We start from the raw sequence: 22293 nt of genomic DNA on the forward strand, positions 1-22293 counted from the left end.
ATCCATACATTTCCATGTGCTGGGAAATAAGCAGAACAGCTGATATCATTACTTAAAAAAAAAAAAAACAAACCACAAACTTAAAACCAACAGTAATTTAAATACTTGATTTAAAGGAATAATGCAGTTGATTTAAGACAACCACGTGCAAAGCACTTTCTTTATCAGTTTGGTAGCTGTGGGCTGCAACCCTTCATCATCTTGACTTGGATTATGAGGACATGGAGAAAAAACTGAACATGGTGGTTCCAATTAGAGTGATCTTTTCTTAAATTCTTAAATTCTTCTTACCCTCCTCTGCCTCTGCAGAGGATGGTCAGAAAATTCCATGGTAAAGCAGCACCACATGTTATTTGTCACTGTAATACAGCTATTTATTTTGCCACTCAACTATTACAGCACCCAGAATGCCAATTAGATTCAAAATATGCTTTGCCCAAAATCCATTGTGTTTATTTTGATTTCTTTTTTAAGCAGCAAAATGGTCTTAACTCTCCAAGTATCACATTAATAACTTGCCCCTTCTAATTCACTCCACTGTATTTTTAAGAAGGTAGAGCTGCTGTTGCGATTCAATATCATCAACATTCCAGCTCGATCCCAAATTACCTTTGAGTCCAGGAATTGATGTAAGCAAATATCTTGAGGGCATGTTCCTTTCTGAGCTGCAATGCATCACCACCTTCAATGTCTGATACTAAACAGAACAAAAACAAACATATTAGGAGGGAAAACCCCAACACGCAATCGCTGTATTTTTATTAGAAATTATCTGTGAGAGCATGGAAAATAAATATATTTTCATACTGGAAACGCTCAAGTTGTCTACTGAAGCAAAAATATGTAATTTGGTTAACAGAGGTTTAGGTGCAAGTGACTTGAAAACAAAGTGCACAGGATTCCTGAATACTGCTGAGAAAATCAGTGACTGAAGACAGACCCTTCTTGTAATGCTGTTTTTATGAAATACTCTTTATAAGCTTCACTGGGAACTACTGACTGATGTGCATTTTTAAGTATGAACCTTCACCAATTTTACTGATCAACCAGACTCCTCAGATTTGGGGTTTGTTTGGGGGTTTTTTTGTTGGTGTTTACCCCCAGATTTTCAAAGTCTGCATTCTGAGCTGACCACAAGACCTCAACTTCCTTTTCCTGATCAGATAGAGACTGGGAAAAACAAGCAAACAAAACCCAAACCACACCAAACCTATCAAGATAAGAACAACGTGCAGGGTACAAATAAGGTTGTTTCAGAGGAGCTGAGTTGATGATTATTGCTTTCAAATATAGACACATCTCCCATGACATTTAACCATCATGAATCACTAATTGGCAAAATGAGAAATGCTCCCCACGTTTAGTGCAGATGGAAACCAGAACAGAACTCTGCACTGAGTTCAAACCCCAAACATTTCAATGAGCTGTTATCAAATGTCCCACTTCCATCTCCAAATGCCTCTACACTTGAATAAACCAAACATTAAGCTCCACTTAGGCAGGAACTGGTTATATCCCAGGGCACTGGATTCTCTCTCCTGGCCACACACCCTTCCCCAGCTACCAGTGCACAATTCTTCCTTCCTCCTTGTCCTGGATTTTAAACACTTGTACAATTAGCTAATTGCTGCACAAATTGAGAAAGTCAGAGTTCTTTTAAGTGGACCTTTGCATTTTTAACACAACTAAGTGTCCATCTCCACATTTCACACGGAATTTCGAGCATCACATGCTCACAAATCAACTTCATCCACCAGCTTTGTGGGAAAGGCTCTGTGACAGCAAGTTCTTCAGAATTCCTGCCTCAACCTCCTGTCCCACCTCAGCCTTGCAAGGGCCTGTGTGATCCATCCACTCAGGTTTCCAAGAACTGAAGCTAATGAGAGTCTGCCAGCCTAGACCAGAAAGTAAAATTCAGAAGGAAACCACTTCACAGAATAATCCCCCTGAACGAGTATTTCTGACTTCTTTGAAACAGGGACATCCATTTGCACACACATCCACTTTCTCATTTGTATGCATCCATGCAAATATTAATCCTTACAAAAAGCTCCCAACAGGGTGCCAGCAAACATCCAAAATCACCTTTCTGTCTCACTCCTGAAGGCTTTAAAGATCCTACAGAACACTGGACAAAGCACAAGAGTGACAGGCAAACTAAAAGATGGGGATCATCCCATACTACCTTTGCTTTTAAACACCACAAATTACCATGACACTTGATCTCTCAGGGCCAAAGCACGTTGCTGAAGAAACCAAGAACTCCATCATACAATTTAGGTCAAGCTTACCACAAAAGACAGATCTTTAGCTATAGATAGTATCTAAAAAAAAATTAAAAAAAATTAAAAAAAAGACTTGCCCAGCATCAAAGGTTCATAAAACCTCTGTTTTCCTAATTTTGTGAGCTTTGCTTCACTAAGATGAATTCCTTCAAGCTTGACTGAAAAATAATCGTTGACAACGATTCAGTAGCTAAATTCTAACTTGCAGGATCTTATACATTTGTAAAACTTCCTTCATCCCCACATTCCCCTCCTTAAAAACCCCAAACTCTTAACATGGGCAGTAACTCTTACTTCCAGAGCAGCCTTTTCACTGCAATTGTTTGAATCACTCCCAATTTCCCTCTGTGAGATAAAAGTTAAGCAAACTGGTCCCTTAAAAGCTAAAACTGCCACATAAAGAGCACAGAATGGAGAAGTTATGGAAATACTGAAACTTCTGCCCCAGGTCAAAACACAGGGATGCAGATGAAGTAGTTGGAGAAACCTGTTCTTTTCCTGTTTCTGCATTTTACATCTCACACACTGACCAACTTCAACTGGTCTTACTTATTAATCATTGCTAATTAATACAGTGGCTGTAGCCATGATTTCCCTTTTGTTTTCTGTACCTCGAAATAATATTGGGTTTGTTCCTGAAAAGACTCAGGAAGCTCAAAACAGGAGCATCCCCACTGAGGCTGCAGTTTTCCATGGAGCTGATCTGTCTGTGCCATTCCCAAGGGATGGTGACACACGGCAGGGCTGCTCCTCCTGGACCTTACCTGGAGCTCCCTTTTGCTCCTCAGCAGAAATGATCTTGTTCACCTCACTTAATTGATGTCCTCACAACCAAAACTTCCATCTTGGGCCATCTTATTCTGAATATAAACTTTGTGGACACTCCTGAGTTACAGCACCTCCATTTACAGGCAGTTTGAAGTACAGAAACAACAGGTTCTGAAGCCTTTCTAAAGTGTTTTTAATTGATAAAGGTAAGAGAGAAAAGCAATAGGAACAAACACGCTCCTTGGCATTCCTGTGCATCTCCTGATTTCAGCCAGTTCTGGAAGGACTCCCTTGCTGCACATGATTTCACTTCCAAATGCTGATGCCTGGCTCCTTTGAAATCAGTTTTCTTCTACCTTGAACAGGCCAGAAGTTAAACCAGACTCATTCACTGGTGAATAAAGCATGTCCTTGTGTTCTCTCCCAAACTCCAGCACCCTCAGACCCTCCTCGATCTGCTGCCTCCCCACTCTCACACTTCCACTGTTTGAAACCATCATGTCAAACTTTTCCCAAAACTTTTCCTGCACTGAGCCTCCTCCCTGCCAATTGATTTGGTGGATAAGACTTTTCCTTAGTTTTCCACCACAGGATGCACTTGTGTGCTCTGAGAGCCTCTGAAGCTCATCCAAGTGGCAGCTCCTGTGCTCCCATCCCTAAGAACTGACAATATGTGCTCCAGAGCTTTACAGGCATCCCAGGATCTCCAAGCATCTCTCCCAGCAGTGGCACCTCAATCCCAATCCCAGCTCCTTCCTTCCCTGCCTGCAGTGAGTGCTCCTTTCTCCAGGCACTCAGCAGTGCTAGAAATGCTCCCCTTCCCTATCTCTGGGCTCAACTTCCTTCTCCTTCCTTAGATTTGCTCTACCAAATCTTTCTTCTCAGTTAAAGCCTCTCAGACCTTCTCACTCTCCTTTTCCCTCTTACTTTCCATGCACAGACACCTTCACCTCGTGCTGGATCCCATTTCAAAACCAACATATCCCAGTTCAAACCCATACTCCAATGGCACCTGGAGCCACACATTCCAACCACCTCCTGCAGGAACCCCAGAACTGAGTCTTCACAACATGGTTTAGAGATCTTTTTATCACAGTAACACCACAGAAGAAAGAGCTGAGCTGCTTAACCAACCAAAGTAATAATAATTGCCTGATTTAATATCTTCTGGTGTATCGGTTTTCATGTATTTAAAAAAAAAAAATCAAAAAAAAAATCAGAGTGACCTAAAGTGTAATTGTTTATTCAAGGAGCTGACGAGAAGCCAAAACACACGATGGTCAAAGTCAAAATTCAAAACATATCATAAAAAAAAAGAAGAATATTTCCTTGCTGTTTCCTCAGTCTCCTGTTTTACTTGGCTGGCTTTAAATGAAAACCTGGATGATTTACCTCATCTTCCACAAAAGGGTGATTTGCTATAGGGGTGTTACTAGAAACACCATCTCCCAAACTAAGCAAAAACCCCATTAATAAATGTAGTAAAAGAGGTGAGAAAAATATAAATCAGCTGCAAAGAATGGGGCAATATAATTTCATCTGTGGACAAATGAAACTCGGATCATAAGTGCAGTTTTAGCAAGAACTTCAGAGCTGGAGGAACAGCCTGTAATTAGACCTCAAGGACAACTATCCTGCTGGACTTGTGGGGAATATCTTATATCCAAAGGTCACTTATCACAGCAAGTATAAAATCAACTGGCAAGCAAAAATAATCATTTTTAAAAGCACATTTCCTCTACTTGCAGAAACATAACAGAGTAAAAAGTCAACGATAAAACCCCTTTAATATCTATAATTTCTCCATTTTGAGAACTGTGACAAGGTACAGCTGCACAGGGATTCTGCCCCCTCCCCCAAACCTCATCCAGTATCAGCTTCTCATGGGAAAGGCTGGATCGCTTGCAGAATGAACATTATTCCCAGAAATTGTTCCCTGGGATAGAATAAACGGAGGAAACGAGCCATACACTAAACAAAACAGTATGAGGGGCAATAATACTAATCTGGAAAGAAATACATCTCTAATCTGTGCGAGTACCATTGTTCACACAGAGAACCAGCACTTCTTTTACTGCACTGAGAGGTTTGCTGGGATTTTAGGGGGTTCTTTTTGCTCAGAATCAACAGCATGTCAGAGGGCAGGCACAGAGTTCAGCATCTCCCATTCCCTTTCTACTTCCATCTATTGGAATGACTTCTTCTTAATGATAAAGAATTCCTGATTGCCTTAGATTGATTCCCAGAGTTCTTCCTGACCTTCACAGAGCCATCCTTGACAAGTACTCGAAAGGACAGTGTCAGCCTGAAGTTCAGTGGCCAGAGTTTAACTCTCCAAGCTTCCCTACAACTTTCCAGTGAGGAAACAAGAGTCTTCTTTCTACTTCTCAGTCTCCATAACATAAAACATCCCAGACCACTGACTAGATAAGCACAACCAAAGAGAAACACTACTGTAGAATACACTAGCAAATCAAAAAAGTTAATTGTTCAGTATTAAAAATACTGTTAAATGCCAGGTTAACATAGGAACAATCAGATCTGTAACCCAAAATACTGCAGCAATAAATTCTATATGGCTGGTTAAGGTGCTTGAGTGCCATTAATGCTCCCTCATCACAGATAACAACACCCACTTCCACCCCACAACACACCTGAATTCATTTTAAGTCTGCATCAAACTCTAAATTTCTTATATTTATAAATATTCCAACTTGGTAAATATATCACTTTCCTCCAAGTTTTGGATTACAAAGTATACAAATATTACAGCACAAATGTTTTGGAAATGTAACAGCTTAAAGACAGGAATTAGCAACTTTTAAAGTCTCATTTCCTCAGAAAACAAACTGTGATCACCTCACTGGCCTGTCAGACACAAACTTTTGAACATAAAAGTAATTTCAACAAATCTGACAAAGGTTTGCAAGTCTAAGCAACACTGTGTTCTTATCAATGGAAATACAGGAGCTACTGAAGAGTAAGGAAAAAGCAGTTCCAAGTGGTATCCCCAACATCCAGCACCTGTGGAATTCCTCACAGCCACCTTGAGATCAGAAGGACCTGAGGAGTTTTAATTCAGTATTCCAGTGCACAGCAAAGTTGCACAAGGAGTAGAAAAAACCTTGGTATTTTCATCCACCAGACTGGACTTCTAAGATACAACCTCACCAGAACAGGGTAAATGAGCTGATCTGAGGTAACTGCTGCCTTTATCTTCTGTCTCTGCAAACACCACCAAGTTCTCTCTCTTTTCATCTCTACATTTCCTTTTCCATCCCATCTCCCTCATCTTCTCCAGCAAACACCTATTTTCTTTTACCACAACATGTTAATGCACTTTGGAGCAAAACAGCAGCAGCTGACTCTGAGCAGCACGAAATTCCAGAACTGTCACCTTCCAGAAGTGATGCCACACTCAAGCTTTCCTCATGTTTGCTTTGGGTTAAAATGCCCCCTTTGGAATGGCTGCCAACATCTACCTCAGCCAACAACTGTCCTTCTTAAGAGCATCTTATGAATTCACCTTCCCAAAGAGAATGTGCCACAGCAACTGCTTCCAGGAGCAGTTCCACACGGAACTGTTTTAAGTGCAGTCCAGTGCCAGCTATCAGATGACACCCGGGTTTTCCCAGCACACTGGAGCTGGTTTGATCCACAACTACCCCAGTGAACTGCAGTCTAAATGAGCTCAGACACAGCATCTCAAGTGTCACACACAGCTGTGCTGCTGCAGGAGCCAGGCCAGGGCCAGCAGCACAACTGCACCTCTCACACAAAGCCAGGCCTAAGTTGTGCCACTGGGTAAACTCCTGCTGTTCCCACATGGGTGGGCCACAGGACAAAGGTCACAAATCCTGAATCCATGCAGTGGAAATCTGGTCTGGACTAGATGGGAATGTGGAATCCATCATTCAGGTTGGGTTATGCCAATGGCTGAGGTACAAGCAGTATCCCATCCAGCAGGGATACAGAGGAGCAGAGGAATACCATCAAAGGTCCAGGAGCTCCCATCAGTTAAACACTGTGCAAGGCACAGATGGCCCTTCTGATCAAACACCAGTAGGAAATGGTGTAAACCAGCAGGAAATGGTGTAAACCAGCCTGTGGAATATCTGGCTGTGGATGGAATAACCTGTATGCTGCTCTGGCTCTGCTGGCCCACCAGGACCCTCCCCATTATCCTTTTCACATCCCCTGAGCCCAGCCCTGCACAGCAGGAACCCTCAAAGCTGCTCCTGGCCAGTGGGATGATGTCCAGGCTGCTGCAATTCCATGGACATGTGAGTGAGGGGAGCAGCAGCCAGGTGCTACAGCCCAGGTGAGCCTGGCCCAGCAGCTTCAGCAGAGGTTCAGTGTCAGCCAAGGCTGGCAGAAGGAATCTGAAAAGATCTCTGGTGTCTTTGCACTGTTACCTGCCTGTGCTTCTGTTATCTTGGGATTCTCAGCAGCAAAGATATTGCAGTCCTCCCTCTCCAGAGAAAGGCAAGTTATATATTAGTAAGGAAAAAAAAAACAACTATAAAGCAATTTCAAAGTATTTGTGCCATTTGCTGAAGGTTAAAAAAAAATAAAAATTAGTAGTCTTGTTTCAGAGTCCTATTTTAACTCAGTATGGTAAATTGTGTTTGAGTCCAAGACAAAACTTCCCAATTCCGGGAAGTCTCTGTTTTCATCTTTATATTGAAGCTGTTATAGTTCCTTTTTCAATTAAAAAACAAAACCCAAAAAAACCCAGCTCAATTAAAGCAGTATTTCCACACAATCAAGTCTGCTTGACATCACCAAAACACACACTGGATGTGGAAAGCCAGGCTGCCCATCATAATATTTTGACAACAGCCACCGCAAGTTTCTTAAGGAATCAATTCAGGATTGGACAAGCTCTGCACAAACCCAGCATTTCCCAGCAGATCCCTAATTACCCCAAGGTACATTTCAAAGCCAGGGCTGACACTGTCACTGCCAAAACTACTGCTCAGATAAAGGATTGCCTGCCTTCAGTTTACAAGAGTACTTGAATCCTTTCCTTTCAATAACATATTACCTTCAAAAACAATGGAGAAGGACTTGAATGACTCTGGGTTTGAATGATTTTTCTTTAATGCTCCAGCTCTGAACTTTTTCTAAAATACTGCTTTAAGGTGAAAACACAGAACTCAAAGTTTATCAAACTGCTTTGTAAGTAGAACAAAGACTTAATTGCGTGAACAAGGTTCCAAAAGCTAAAAGAGGTTTTCTATTAGTCTTAATTAAAAGTAGCAAGGAATGCAAAAATTAAAATACCTACTCCAGGAAGCATTCTATTTCCAAGAGAGAACTTTGCAAATGAGTTCAGCTGGACTACTTGGCAGCCTGTGAATCAGTCCCAGACAACAAGAGCAGCTTTCCCCCACAACCAGAAAGAAAAGGCCCACAACTGAGCCACCCCAGCCCCTAAGAAGCAACAGATTACCAGCTGATTTACAACAAAAGCATCTACTGATGTGTTCCAGTTTTCAGGGACAAAACCTGTGAGAGGCAAATATGACTAATTCATTTCTTACAAAGTATATTTAAGCCTGCTCAAACAAGGAGATGAGAGGGAAATGGGCAATGGGTCATTACAGTCAAGCCCAAGAAGGGCTCGCTCAGCACTTCAACTCCAAGGCTTGCTTTGTTTCCATCAGCACAGGTGCAGGCAACCCCCATTCAAAACAGAGAATAAAACACTGAGAAAAGGATAAGCAAGCAACAAAGTCATGGTCTCTCTAAACTTGCAGAGAGACACTCAGATTTTGCACTTGCTTGTGCTGGATAACCTGTGTTTAGCAATTCTCTGAATCACATGCTGCATTCAGTCATTTAGTGGCTAAAGCACAGGTGTATATATATTTTTCCTGAAAAGTAGCAGACTGAAAGAAGTCAGAGATGACTGAAAGCCACGCATGTGGTCTAAAGGAGTATTAAAATTTCACGACAAACATCCCCCACAACCAGAAAATGTCTTTCCAGATGTTACTTTGATATAAATGAATGTCACAGCAGCAAATGCACAGGGGGCAACACCTGTAACGATGGCTACAGTGTTCAAAGCCAACTCACCCTGGAAAGACTCAAACTGGCTCTGTTTGGACCCAGAAAGTTTCCAAGACTGATGAAAACCAATTCCAATTCTGATCAACTTGATCAGACCATTTACTCTAAATATCACCTCAGCAGAGTGACACTTATGACTTGAAATGCTCTGAGGTAAAAGTTTCATTTGAAATATTAAATTGTGAAAGAAATCAGACTGGCCAGTGCAGCCAAGGATTCACTGCACTGACCATCCTTCAGCTAAGCAAGAGAACTTGCTTTTTATCGAGTTTTTGAGCTCACACTCCCCAGTGTTATCCCACACCAGTTCCAAGAAGGAACAATAAACACCTCCTGTCCAGCACACAGGTGACTGCAAAGGTGCCCTAAAGCTGTGCCACACAGGCCTTTCCCAAATTCCTCATTAGATACTGATATTTTGGCCCCTCTGTAGCTTTCCTGGAGCTGTCCTCCCTTGCAAACATGCCACTGTCCATTCCCAGCACTGTTCTCCACAGCTTCTCCAAGCAGGAAGAGCTCAGAAGGGAAAGCACTGTCAGTTTTGTTGATGCCCACAAAGTTTACAATGAATCCGATCTCAAATTTGCAAACAGCACAAACTACGGCAGAAAATGACTCTCAAAAATACAAATTTTCCAGTTCCCACCCGCTTAGAAAATAATTTCACTGGTGGTGAAAACAATGGGGTTTGTATAGAAATTTAAATTATGAAGAATTTAATAATTATTAAATTACAATAATTATTATTACTCACCAATTAATAAATAGGTAACTGGCCACTTCCTAAAAATGTAACTAACTCTCACAAAAAAATTACTAAATCCCCCCAAAAGAAGTTGAGAAGCACAACGGAAAGATAAAGACAATGAGTGTTGCACAACACAACCTAAAGCACATATGCCCTGTTTCTATACACAATTATATAGATCATAAACTCTCCAGTGGAAGTCAATTATTAAAATGGTGCCATGAATTGGAGGCTTCTTCAATTTGGTGTGGAAAGAGGGAAAAACCTTTGCCACTCACTTCCTAGATAGAAACTAATGATCTGCATGGATGCTGATCCAGAAATTGTGCCTCAGTTGTCACCTTTCCAAAGTCTTATTTACAGCCCTTCCACAAATTAACTGAAGAAAGGTCAACACCCAAAGGTGCTTTTTCCACAAGGAGTTTCTCTGACAAGTTTCAGCTTCTTCAGCCAGTTGTTCCAGCACTGAATCTCACAAGGAATTCCATACAAACATACAGAGCTGCAGTGGATTTACACCAGAGGTGCCTCAAAAAGCTCACCTTCCACCACACATGTTGGATCGGGAGAATTCCAGGAATAAAACTCTGCAAATCTACAAACAAGCTGGATATTTTTACTGAGTATTACCACCAAGGAGATCCTCACAGCTGCATGTCCACGCTTAGCATTCCAACTGCAAATCGATTCTCATCCAAGGAAAGGAGCAAAGTGAAAAGAATGGCTTCTCCCCTCTTCATGTTTTCTAGAAATTGCCAATTTGCTGCACAAAATGAAAGAAATCACCCTAATATGTGCTTAAATAACAGAAGTTAAATGGCCACAACTCTGTTTAATTGCAGCATAAGCACTGAGTAATCAGCACAACCACTTGCTCCTGAGGATGGTAAGATTCTTTTCCACGTTGTCCCAGCATCCTGACAACTTGGCCTGCAAAAATCCCTCCTAGCTACCTGAAAAGAAGAACTTAAAGAAGAAAATCTAAGAAATAAAAGGAACAGAGAAGTAAACATTGCTCTCCCTTTTCAATCACTAAAATGCCAAATCACAGGCTGCTCATCACTTGGCCACGGAACAGAATTCCAGGCTTTGCTTTCCTGTGTTACTTGAACACAGGAAGATGGAAGCAAACCAGTGACATGGAGAAATTGAGAAGCAAGGAATTAAAACCCACAAGTGAGAAGTCAGTATTAGAAACAGAGAAATATATTTTACTGCTTAACACGGAAGAAAAAGAAGCGAAGGGGAATTCCACGAATTACAAGACTGGGTGAGTCTCACAATGCCCTGAAGCCATGAGAGTCCCTCCATGGACAGAAAAGCCTTGGCTCTCCAAAAGCCAAGGCATCTCCTCCAAGGCAGGGCCAGGGAAATGGGGCCAGGTCTGCTCTCCAAGGTACTTCCCCTTCAGCCCCGGAGCGACACTTGGAGCCCAGGAATCCGCTCACCGACAGTGTCCCGGCTGCTCCACAACACCTGCACATCCAAGGACATTCCCAGAGGCTGGGCTGTTCTAAAAACTGCCACTAACAACATCCAGGACACCCTAAAGCACAGCAGCTTGGACTTGGCTCAGGAATTGCTTGGGACTTCCATAACTTGGGAACTTCCCTTACAGAGAGAAGGTCATACAGCACCTAAAGGTATGAAAAAATGTAATCTAACAGGAAGATTTCCAAGATGAGTTCTAGTTCTACACTAGTGAAGTATCTTTTGAAAAAAAACGAGAAAATCAAGTGAAGAAAGGGATGTTTTTCTTTTCCTTTCTTGCTTTCCTCACTTCCTTGAAGTTATCCACATAACTAAGCAGGAATACAATAGCAGAGCCTGGTGGCTTTGAGGATATTGTTACAAGTACTTATCCAGCAGGAGATTTCCCTATATACAAAGGGAGGCATCTCAGTAAATCCATGTCAGTGGTCCATAACTCACAGCAGAACTCAGCAGAATGGGATTTATGTAACTCATCTTCAGCATCACTGGTCAAGCAACTTGAGCAATGAGAAAGAACCAGTTTGCAGCAGCCTGAACAGGAAAAGTCTCAGGACAAAATCATTTCTGATCACATCAAATAACATGAACCAAAGTACTTGTACAGAACAAAAGCTGAAATATCTTTCCAAAAATAGAAGCCTTTTAGCTGCTAAAGTCACAGAGTTTCTCCTTCGACTGCTTTACAACTACAAACAAGTTAAACCAACTTTATCTCAGTGACACCTTCCCTTTCACTTTAGAAAGTTCACAAGTAGGAGGATACAAGTTCCTCCTTCCATTTTTTCCCTCTGGTTACTCCAATTCATTTGGAGTAGCACTTCACCACAATCCATAACTGCAATTTGGCAATACTGCTATAAAGTTATTTTCATTTAAGTCTGGCTGCTCATCATCTTAAAAAGGGTCAGAGACAAAAGTAAACATGAAACAACCACTGAATTTCAGTTTTATAAACAAATGATCTTCTTTTCTTCAACAGGAGACAAGCAAGATTTAGTAGTGAAGTTGGGCTGTTACCCCAATAAATCCTCCATAGTGTCTCTGTAGAGGTTCTGAACAGGGAAATATCATTTAAGTAGAAAGAAAAGATGAATCTTAAAAAAAAAGGGGGAAAAAAAGGAAAAAACCCATGCAAGAGAGACAACTGTCTTACAGTTTTGCACAAGAGGAATCACCAGTCAAATGAAACTTTAGATCTGTGCAAAACATGAGAAGTAATCAAATAATCAATCCTGAAGCTTTCAGGTAACCACTAAACAAGTAAGAGCAGCTCTTGCAGACCAGGGGATGTTAATGATGCAATATTTGTAATAATCTTAGAACATGTACTCAATATCTAAAATAATCCTTGAGTACTCACAGCATAAAATATTGACCCTCTCCAGATCCCAAGGAACAAACTGAATGCTTCAATATTTTGGGACATTTCAATTTCTCACCTACCTCAAGGTAAATATAACCCTCACCCAAACTCCAAGGCTACTCCTGGTACTTCCTACAGGCTGGAACAACGTGACAAGAAGTCAGGAATCTTCAGCATCCAAATTCAGGGCTATCCCGAAGCTACACAAACAGTAAAGCACTCCCGTATCTCAAGTGTTCTATGGACCTGATCATTTTGGGAGCAGTTCTGCAGGACAGCAGACACTGATAAGGGACAGAAAATGACAATATTTAGTCTACATCCAACTCCTGTGCTTGAGTAAACTGTGGGGGGGTTGCTTTGGGTTGGTTGTTGGGGGTTCTTTGTGTTTTACTGAAGGTTTAGAGAAAACATAAGGAGACAAATAGCCTGTGAGCTGGTGCAATAGAGTAACACCTAGAAACCTCTATTCATCAGTGGGAACTGATTTTGTAAGATCTCAAAGCTGTTAGGAAGAAAAATGGGCTAAAGAGGTAATCACTGAACAAAGCAAAGCAGAATGCTGGGAAGGAAACAAAGTCAGTTCCCAGAAATCAAGAACTGGGAATAACCCAGGCCTACCAAGGTAACCTAAAACCACGACTGCTGCTACATCATAAAATCAATTTTTCCATGCTGTAATTTTTTTTTGTTTCTTACTTTTATAAAACGCAAACCAAACGACGAGAACAAACCAAACCCAAACCAAAAATCATCCAAGGAGTTTTAAGTCAACACACAGCAACACCAGCTGCAATCCCAAAGGGGAGCCTCTCAGGCAACCGAGCTGAGCCGGGCTCTCTGGGACATACCATGGCCAGGACTACAAGGACAGCTGAGTCAGGGCTGGTGTGAGAACCAGATTCCCACTTCCAGGGATACAAGGACATCCTGCACTCCACAAACACTCAGTATGGAGCACCACATACTCAATGCTTGGGGAGTGAATCCTGTGTAAGCATCCAGGGATCTCGTGGATCTATGGGCAGCTCAAACCATCCCTGTGGCTCCGGGTGGGACACAGCGACCTGCAAAACTCATGGAAAAGACTTGAGAGAGCAAAGCCCAGGTTTAAATGTTATATTTCTGTATTTTCTGGCTTTAGGGTTAAGCCTATCTGGGTATCTGAGCAGTGCCCAGGAAAACAGAGCTGTCCTGACCAGGGCCTCTGGACAGCACAGTAATGTAAATATTGCTGGAGAACAAATGAAACTCAATATAATCCCTCCTCGACTGACAAGACCTGGCATCCAAAGAAAGCAAGGAATGTACAGTGCATTGGTATCAGGGTTCATTTTGGGATACAGAATGCTGTAAATCAACACAAAAGCACAGAATGTCCTCAACACATTTTAGTGAGCCCCTTTAATTAATGCCATGACAATCTGTCCTTAAGCCTCTGCAAATAAATGGCCTTATCTTAAATAGTTACAATTGTATCTTCCTTTTTTTTTTTTTTTTTTGCTGTTAAAGGCTATTAAAATGTTTATATTGTGGGAGATTATTTCAGAAATCAGGCTTTTTACAGACTTTATTCCTATTAAAGCCTGCCAGGGAGAAGGTAAGTGATGCTAACAAACCTACAGTGCTCAATGAGGAATCAGACTCTCTGAGTGAACAGACTGTCCTACAGTGCAAAAACTCCTCTAAAGTCTGGGCATTCCATAGGGGAATTTGTGTTTTGCTGAGTTCCTGAATCAAATAATAACTTGAGATTACTGCTTCTTCTCAGGAAATAACTTCAAGAGCAGGGAATTTACTGGGTTTTGTACTTAGGTCAAATGCTGAAAATAAAGATGCTGCAAGAGAAGAAAATATATATACACCAAAAAAACCCAACATTGCTGATTCTGTCCATAAAATATTGCCTGGTTCTCATGCCTAAGCATCATGTTTAATATATATATATATATGCTTAACAGACCTTTGGCCACAAAATATGATTTTCAAACAACAGGTTTCCAGTTCAAGACCTAAGGCAGCCCCTGAGTGCCACAGAACCAGGGCCACTGACTGCCTGGGCCAAAACCAGGCCTAAGGAGCTGGAGGCTTCCCAGGACATAACCCTGGGCCTACACAGAGGTCACTGCTGGATAAAGTCACCTCTGCCCACTGTTAGGGGGTGTGGGTTGATAGTCCAGCAGTTTGAAGGGGGATTGATATGCTTATAATGAAAAGATGCCTGTCTGTTTGCAGAGTTGTTCAGTTCCACCCTCCTGCCACCCATCGCTTGGGAACTTCTGGGGAAGAAAACAGGAGCTTCCCACGTAAATATTAGGGCAAACAAAGGCAAAAGCCGGTATGTGGCCAGGGAAAAATGTTTAGTGTAGCAAGAAATGTCTAAACCAAACAAGATGCTGTTTCCTGGCCCTCTCTGAAAGGCCCGTTAGGGGAGTTTCAGTGCAGGGATGACCCCAAAAGCTCCGTGGGCAGGAAAGGAAACGCTGGCAGTCTGTGGCTCACACATCTCGGGCATGACCTCATTCTTTACTACCACTTTTCACTTCTGCTGCAGTGTTTTAAAAACCAAGGCTTGACATCATTTCTGTATCACGCACCTTTCGTTATGACTTAAGAAATGCAAAGAACTCAACTGGAAGTTATAAAAGAAACCACCCCTCCCTCCCAACTCATTCTCATCCAGTGAGAAGGGAGCACCATCACATGTCTTTGTATCCAAACACACACACCAAATAGTTCTGGTTATTTACAGTGGCTTCTTTCTCTCAAGGGAAGGCCAAACTTAATGGTACCTCAGCAGCATTTCTGAAAATTAACTACACAGCAACAGAACTGCAGAATTTCCCTAATAAACTGGACTTAAAAAAGACAAATTTACTCATAAATAGCAATTATCTTATATTATGCAGAATCACTAAGTTATCCATCCCTTAGCTATATATATATATATAAAAATATTAAAAAATAACTGTTAAAGTGATTTAAGACACTGTTTTATCTAGAGGGGAATATCTGTCTGCCTCAGTCCCAATTACCTTAAAACAACTGTAAAAATCAACTCACACTGGAATTTCAGAGGTTCCTTGAAATACCATATTTAATGTTACAACTTTTTTCTATTTGATCACACCAATCTCCATCAAGTTTAAGCCACGATTACTTATCAATCCAACCAAACCAAGCAAAGTTATCTCTTCCAACAAGCAGTTGTCATTGTATACCATTGATAATTCTGCCTTATTTTGAACCTACTGTTTATAAGCACTTGGTCTATAATATCAATGCGTTCCCTGCCTCTCCAGTTGGGAAAGATAAGATACGCATGCTAAATCAAATAAATATCTCCTTCAAAACAAGATATTGGAAGTACAAGCTCAGCCAAACTCAGCAAACGAATTTAACAACCCAACAGTTCTCTGATGTAGACCTCTTAATCTGATTTATTCCAGCCCCTGGGCTCTCCTGAAAGTTACTTTTACACCTACATTTTATACTTTTTAAGTGAAACGCTGGCCATCACTGAATATCACATTTCCCCAGCAAGAAAAAAGGAAAACATTTAACTGCTGTAGTATCTCAGGAAAGAGCAAACATCACATAGAATTGGGCCTCATGAGGGTGAAGACAACTCTACCCAAACCTTGGTGGAGGCAGCCACGCTCTCTGGAACAGGATTTGCAGAGTGCAACCAGAAAAAATGCCATGTTTAAGGTCCCAGACAGTTAAAACTTCCCTCTAATCGCAAACTTCAGCTGGTAAGTTGTTCCAATTCCTCAGCATCCGTACAAATGGTGGGGTTTTGCTCTTTGTTCGTGAGGCAGAGCCCCCTGAGAAGCCGGGAAGGTACCTTGGCTGCCACGGAGCTCAGGTTCCAAAGGGATACGCGAGGCCTACAGGGAATTTCGTGCCCAAAACGCTCCCGGTCGCAGCGGCAGCGGGGGGAACACCTGCTGTATCACCCCTGCGACCCTCCCGGTAACACTCGGGAAGAGGAAACTTCGGGAGGGAGCCAGAGACCACCCCCGGAGCCGAACGCCCGGGGAGCACCTTCCCAGCCGAGCCAGGCTCCTCCAGGAGCCGCTTCCCTCGCAGCTTCGGGAAAATCGGCGCCCGAAAAGCACCTGCACCGCGTACCCAGGCCGGGCACAGGGAGGGGAAGGCAGGATCGCTCCGAGACGCCTTTGCTGCTGCTTAAAAGGGACCCAGCCCAGGCCCGGCAGCGCCGGAGCGGCTCCCGGGCAGCTCCTGAGCCCGGGCAGGCCCCGCCGCGGCTGCCGGGGATGCGGATCCCGGGGGGAAAGGGGGATGGAGCGGGGACACGGCGGCGGGCCCGCCCCAGGCCGCGGGGAGCGGGGAGGGAAGGGGGAAGGAAGCGCGGAGCAGGGCATGGAGGGAGCTCCTCCATGGCCGGGCAGAGAGGGAACCCCGCGGCCGGGAGGCCCGAGGCGGGCGGGGAGAGGCGAGGAAGGAGGCGAAGCGCGGCTGTAACCCGGTGCAGAGGAGGGTCCGCGGGGTCCCGGCCCGGGGGGAGGGAAGCGGGGGAGGGCGGCCGCACTTACTCTCATTTAACACCTCCAGCAGCTCGGCGCAGCTCTCACACATTGTTCATTAACAGCAGCAGCCGCCGCCGCCGCCTCCTCCCGACCATTGATTGATCCGCTCGGTGCTGCTGATTGATGATTGATGGGGGCCGGGGCGGGGGTCACCGGGGGGGAGGGGAGGGAGGGGGCGGGAAGGAATGGGAAGAGAAGGGGAGGGGGGGGAGAGGCAGGGGCCGGTCTGGGATCCGGGGCGGCTGATCAATGCAAATGAGCCTGTGGCGGCGGCGGCGGCGGCAGCGGGGAGGAGGAGGAGGAGGAGGAGAAGCCGAGTCACTCACTGGCTCCCAGGGACTCCACGCGCCGCCATTTTGCTGAGGGGGAAGGAGGAGGAGGAGGGGACGGGAGCGAAGGGGGGGACGGGGCGCTCGGGCGCCGCTCGGCAGTTTCCGACCAGGCAGGAGGAGGCGAAGGTGGCCGAGTCCCTCCTCCTCCCTTTTCCCTCTCGCCCCGCCTTCCCACCGCGGCTCCGAGCGGCGGGATGGCGAGCGGGGAGGAGGGGGAAAGGGGGCGGGAGGGTAAAATGGCGGCGGCGGCGGTTGGGCGCGCGCCCGGGGAAGGGCGGGAAGCGCCTCTCCCTGCCCTCTTCCCTTCTCCCTGCCCTCTTCCCGCCTCCCGCGGCCGGGAATCTCTGCCAGGAACGCGCACACGCCGCCGCTGTGACAGGGAACGTGGTGGGGGGGGAGCGGCTTCTCCTGCCCGCCCCTTCCTTCGGTGCCTGGAGCCGCGCTCGCCGCTGCCCGGGCTGCCTCAGGGACCTCCCGCCTGAAGGGAGCGCTTAGCCCGCCAGCTCCATAGAGAGGAAGCTCCGTGCTTCCAGGCGGTTTTCCAGGTCTTCGGGATGGTTTATTGGCGTTTTCCGCCGTCGGGACGCGGGACGGAAGAGCTGCCGCCATATCTGCTTCCCGCCCAGCCCGGCTGAGGGGAGCGGGGGCACCTGTGGGCACCGGACCGCGAAAATGAGCGTTTGAAGGGCTACGGTAGCGTTTTCTGCTAATAATTAATTTATTTTTACCTCCTATGGTTTTCCACCCTGCTTTCCTCCCTCCCCCCTCCCCTTCTTGGACGGTGATTTATTCTGCCCGGTGTCTAACGGCGCGTAGAGTGTCTGTGACTTGCTGGAAATAGCCCTTTTTTCATTAAAAGATACAGTCTGTCTCAAAAAACAAACGCAGAACTTTAGTTGAAGATATATAATTTATGCTGATTACAACTACCAGTTCACTCTTGGGCGCGTTTTGAACAAGGTTTTGTACCCGTGGATTACAAATCTTAAGGGGAGCAGCTGTTTTCCATTAAAAAAGGAAAAAAAAAAAAACAAACCATCTTTTTTTTCTCCCATCTGTTCATCCTGCTCCCTCGCCCAGGTGCATGGAATTGGAATATGGATCACATGACAGATCGTGGCTGGTTTTTCTCCCCAAAGGAGGCACTTCACCAGTATTAAATGCTAATTTTTATTTCTGTAGTACCACCCAGTGGTGAGTCCGTGTGTTACTCCCAACCCTTCTATTTGACTGACTCGTACATAGGATTAAGAAAACAAACCTATTAATAGCCGCAATGCAGATGCCATATAGTTCGGGAGAAAGTTAAAGTAAAATCACCAAACGAGGGGGGAAGGAAAGAAAGAAAGAAAACAAAAAAAAACCAAAACAAAACTGGTTTGAGTTCTTCAGTGGCCGTCCTATTTTTTTTTTCATTTAAAATAAGCCAGATGGCAGTGGAGAAATGCAGTTCTGGGTTTAATTCCATGTGTGTGTTTATCCAGGCTGGTAACACCGTGGAGGTTGAGTATATAACCTCCCAACTCCAGAACTCTCCCCTCCTAACAGTCCTTGAGGCATCAGTTTGTTAAACTAAGAGAATTCCACTGCTGTTTAAAAATAAAGAGACGATTTACTGTAAACAACAGCTACAACTACTGTGGAAGTCAGGAACTTACTAGAACGATCTGTCATCTAGACTTCTTTGTCGCTTACTTGTCTTTGAAATACTTTCCAGGTTAGGTTTATCATCAAGGATAGCTATTCCTAAATACTCCCTGCTTAAATTGCCTTTTACTAATTTAAACAAATATAGAAAATTGAGTGTCCACGAGGCACAGATTCCTTATCTGTTACTTAATTCACATGTTAATGCAAGTGTCTTTCAAACAGATTTCTGAGAATAACAAAGGGTACTAATAAGAGACAAGAGGAAGACTGAGTAAAAAAATAAAAACTTCCCTTAACTTTTTACTGATCTTTCTCATTGGTTGTAACTTATATAGTCATAGTCTTTTCTGAACAATGTATTTTCTACTGAGAGAAACCTAACCAGCACTAGCTAGTTAGTTATTAAAGTAATTAGTTACATAAATGGTTATTATTATTATGGAGATTTAGTTAATAACTAACCGGTTTAGTTATTAAAATTACACAGGTATACCAGAGCCTGTAGGGCTTTTTTTGGTTGTGTGATCTCTTCCAGATAGCATGAAAACTTCTATAATGAAAAAAAAAAAAAGAGCAGTCCAATATATTACAGTTATCATGTTCTGCTCATGCCTGAATTAAGGTAGCGACCACCTTTCTCTTCTAGAGCAATTCCAAAGCTTGAGATCCATCAAAAGGTGGCTCAGAGGGGTTTATATTGTGCATATATGTTAATTTTAGTAGATTTTGTGCTGCCTTACCTTTTGTGTCCAGATCATTTGTTATCATAGAAAAACCTCATTCCCACAATCTGCATAATCTGATTTGAACTGACTTTCTGCTTTTTCTTCCTTATGCAGGCCCTGCAGTAACTTTAACAGAATCCAAGTGAACTGCCAGAAACACCTTAAAAGATGGTTTTCCTGACAAATCAGCTCTTTGATCTGAGAGCAGCAGCAGCACCAGAGTCAGCAGAAGGAAGGGAGGAAGGGGCCTTCTGGAGCCTGGTGTCACATGCCAAGCTGAAGGAGCACAACAGAAGAGCATTGGGTGACCTTGAGTCACTCCTGCTTTTGTTCAGAATGGAATATTGAAAGCAAAATTCCTTGTACTGCACACAATTTCGTTTTTTTTCTTTCTAACTAGAGATTTTAACCTGAGATTAAATTGCACGAGACACGACCTGTAACTGCCTGATGAGTGATCATCAGCCTCCTGCCCTCCTGTGCTTTGCTTTCTCCTGACCTTTCTTCTCTCCCTGTGCCATTCCAGCAAGGCTGTTTTATCCCCAGGAGGCCTCTTCCCTTCCCTTGACTGAGAAGCTCCTTGAGGATCTGGAAATATTTGCTCTGGTAAAGTGCCAGCACTGCTCTAGAGGAGTGACTTGGAGAAAGGAAAGACATGGGCAAAACTAAAATTCTTTAATCCAAATTTAGGACTGGATTAAGAGTTTGAGAACATACACTTTCCAAAATTCATGTCCCAACACTGAACTAAAAATCCTGTTTTTCTTTAACATAAAGATGGAGTCCAGTTATATCTGTGACCTCGAGGCTGGAATGCTGCTGGAAGTCATTGGAAGCCACATGTAAGTTAACCCACTTTTAAAGTTTCACCATTAGACTGCCACTGCTCTCTTAGCATTTTCAGCTTTTTAACTAGACCCCGAGAAGCCAAATTCAATTAGTTTGATTTAGCCCAAATAGTAGAGAATATACTCAGAATTCAGCTGCATTCGGCCGAAAATGCATCATGGAAGTACAGAAAAGGCATTTCTGAGCACGAGAGTGCCACCAGCATCTGAACCACCTTACCAGAGAGTCCAGGCAGCTTCTGTTGAAAGTCTGTAAACTTCAAGACTCAGGAAAAGCTGAGGCAATATTTAAAAAGACTTAAGATTTAAAATGTGTTCACAACAAAAAAAAAATCCAGACCACTTGGTACATGTTGATGGGGCACCTGGAAGAGATATTCCAGTGTATCTTTTAGGAAGAAGTGCTGTTTGGCTTTTAACTTACAAATAAAAGTGAAAAATCTGAGTGTGTTGTTTTTATTCATACTCTTAACTTCCCAAATATTCCTCCTCAGTCCCACTGACAGCACAAACAGGGAGTGAGAAACACACAGAGACCAACAGCAGCACACAGGGCAGGTTTGGACAGCTGAACTCTGGGATTTTGTGTGCTTTAGGTAATTCAGGTGCACTGTGAATCCCTGCACTGCAATGGCCAGGCCTTTTCCCAAGGGAATCCTGCTGACCCTGATCTGCAGGATTGGACAGTGAAGGATCTCCTGAAGCTGAAAGTCCAAAAGTAAGTTCAGTCTCAGGAACTCAACGCAGAGGTGCCTTCCTGATGGGCAGCTGAAGGGAAGGGCATCTTTTTTTCCTTATTTTCTGACCCAAACCAGTTTTTCCAGAGCCATCTCCAGCATTTCAGTTTGGAGGCAAACCCAGGAAGTGGGGAGAAAGGGAGTAAGTTTAGACATACCTTCCAGCAAATCCCAACAGCACCCCAGGAGTCTTGAATCAGCAATAATCATTTATCTGGTGCTGAAGGGACTGGGGGACACTCTGGCAAGTTCCTTACCTCAGGCAACCTCTTCATGCATCATTTTCAGCATCTTTTCCTCATTTTCCCCCCCTTTGAGCAAGTTTTCTTGCCTTTCCAGTGCCAAAAAGTCTCAGAAGTAACTAAAGCCTTCCTGGAGAGATGAGCGTTTCTAAAGCTGGTGTTTTTTTGCATAAATATTAGCTTTATTGGAAAATAGTTCACTTAAACCAATCAGATTAACACACACCAAATTATTCTAGTTTAAAAAAAAAACCAAAACCAACTAACCTAAAATGCTTTGGAAGAGAATCTGCTTCAGTTACAGTAGCAAACACATCATGGCAGCCTGAAACAAGTACTTGGGGTGTCTCCAGCAGCTGACAATCAATTCATGTAAACACAGAAAACACCCCCAAATATTCGTATTTATCGATGTACCTGGAGTACACAGAACTGGTTTTTGTAAAATCTGTATAGAAATATGCACAAAA

General features: G+C 43.5%; 1 protein-coding gene and 1 long non-coding RNA gene across 11 annotated transcripts in view; one reads left to right on the plus strand and one right to left on the minus strand.

The window, feature by feature from the left end:
- USP34 (ubiquitin specific peptidase 34) overlaps window positions 1-22293 on the minus strand; it is a 147118-nt gene that overhangs the window by 89129 nt on the left and 35696 nt on the right. For 9 of the 10 annotated variants that reach the window (XM_051792972.1, XM_051792974.1, XM_051792965.1 and 6 more), the window contains exons 1-2: window positions 17296-17609; window positions 610-697 (exon numbers count right to left, since the gene is read on the minus strand). The exons of the other annotated variant lie outside the window; for it this stretch is intronic. In XM_051792972.1, coding sequence (XP_051648932.1) covers window positions 610-697; window positions 17296-17338 — 131 coding nt within the window. In that variant the 5' untranslated portion in view covers window positions 17339-17609. Of the gene's footprint in view, window positions 1-609; window positions 698-17295; window positions 17610-22293 lie in introns of those variants that run through there. 10 annotated transcript variants of the gene reach the window in all.
- On the plus strand, window positions 17978-22096 carry LOC127473414 (uncharacterized). The gene is made up of 2 exons (XR_007905444.1): window positions 17978-18314; window positions 20111-22096. It is a non-coding gene; the product is annotated as an uncharacterized LOC127473414 (long non-coding RNA).

The sequence above is a fragment of the Manacus candei genome, unplaced genomic scaffold (genome assembly GCF_025592945.1).
Source record: "Manacus candei isolate 608988 ecotype Guabito, Panama unplaced genomic scaffold, ASM2559294v1 h1tg000035l, whole genome shotgun sequence".
NCBI classification, from domain to species: domain Eukaryota; kingdom Metazoa; phylum Chordata; class Aves; order Passeriformes; family Pipridae; genus Manacus; species Manacus candei.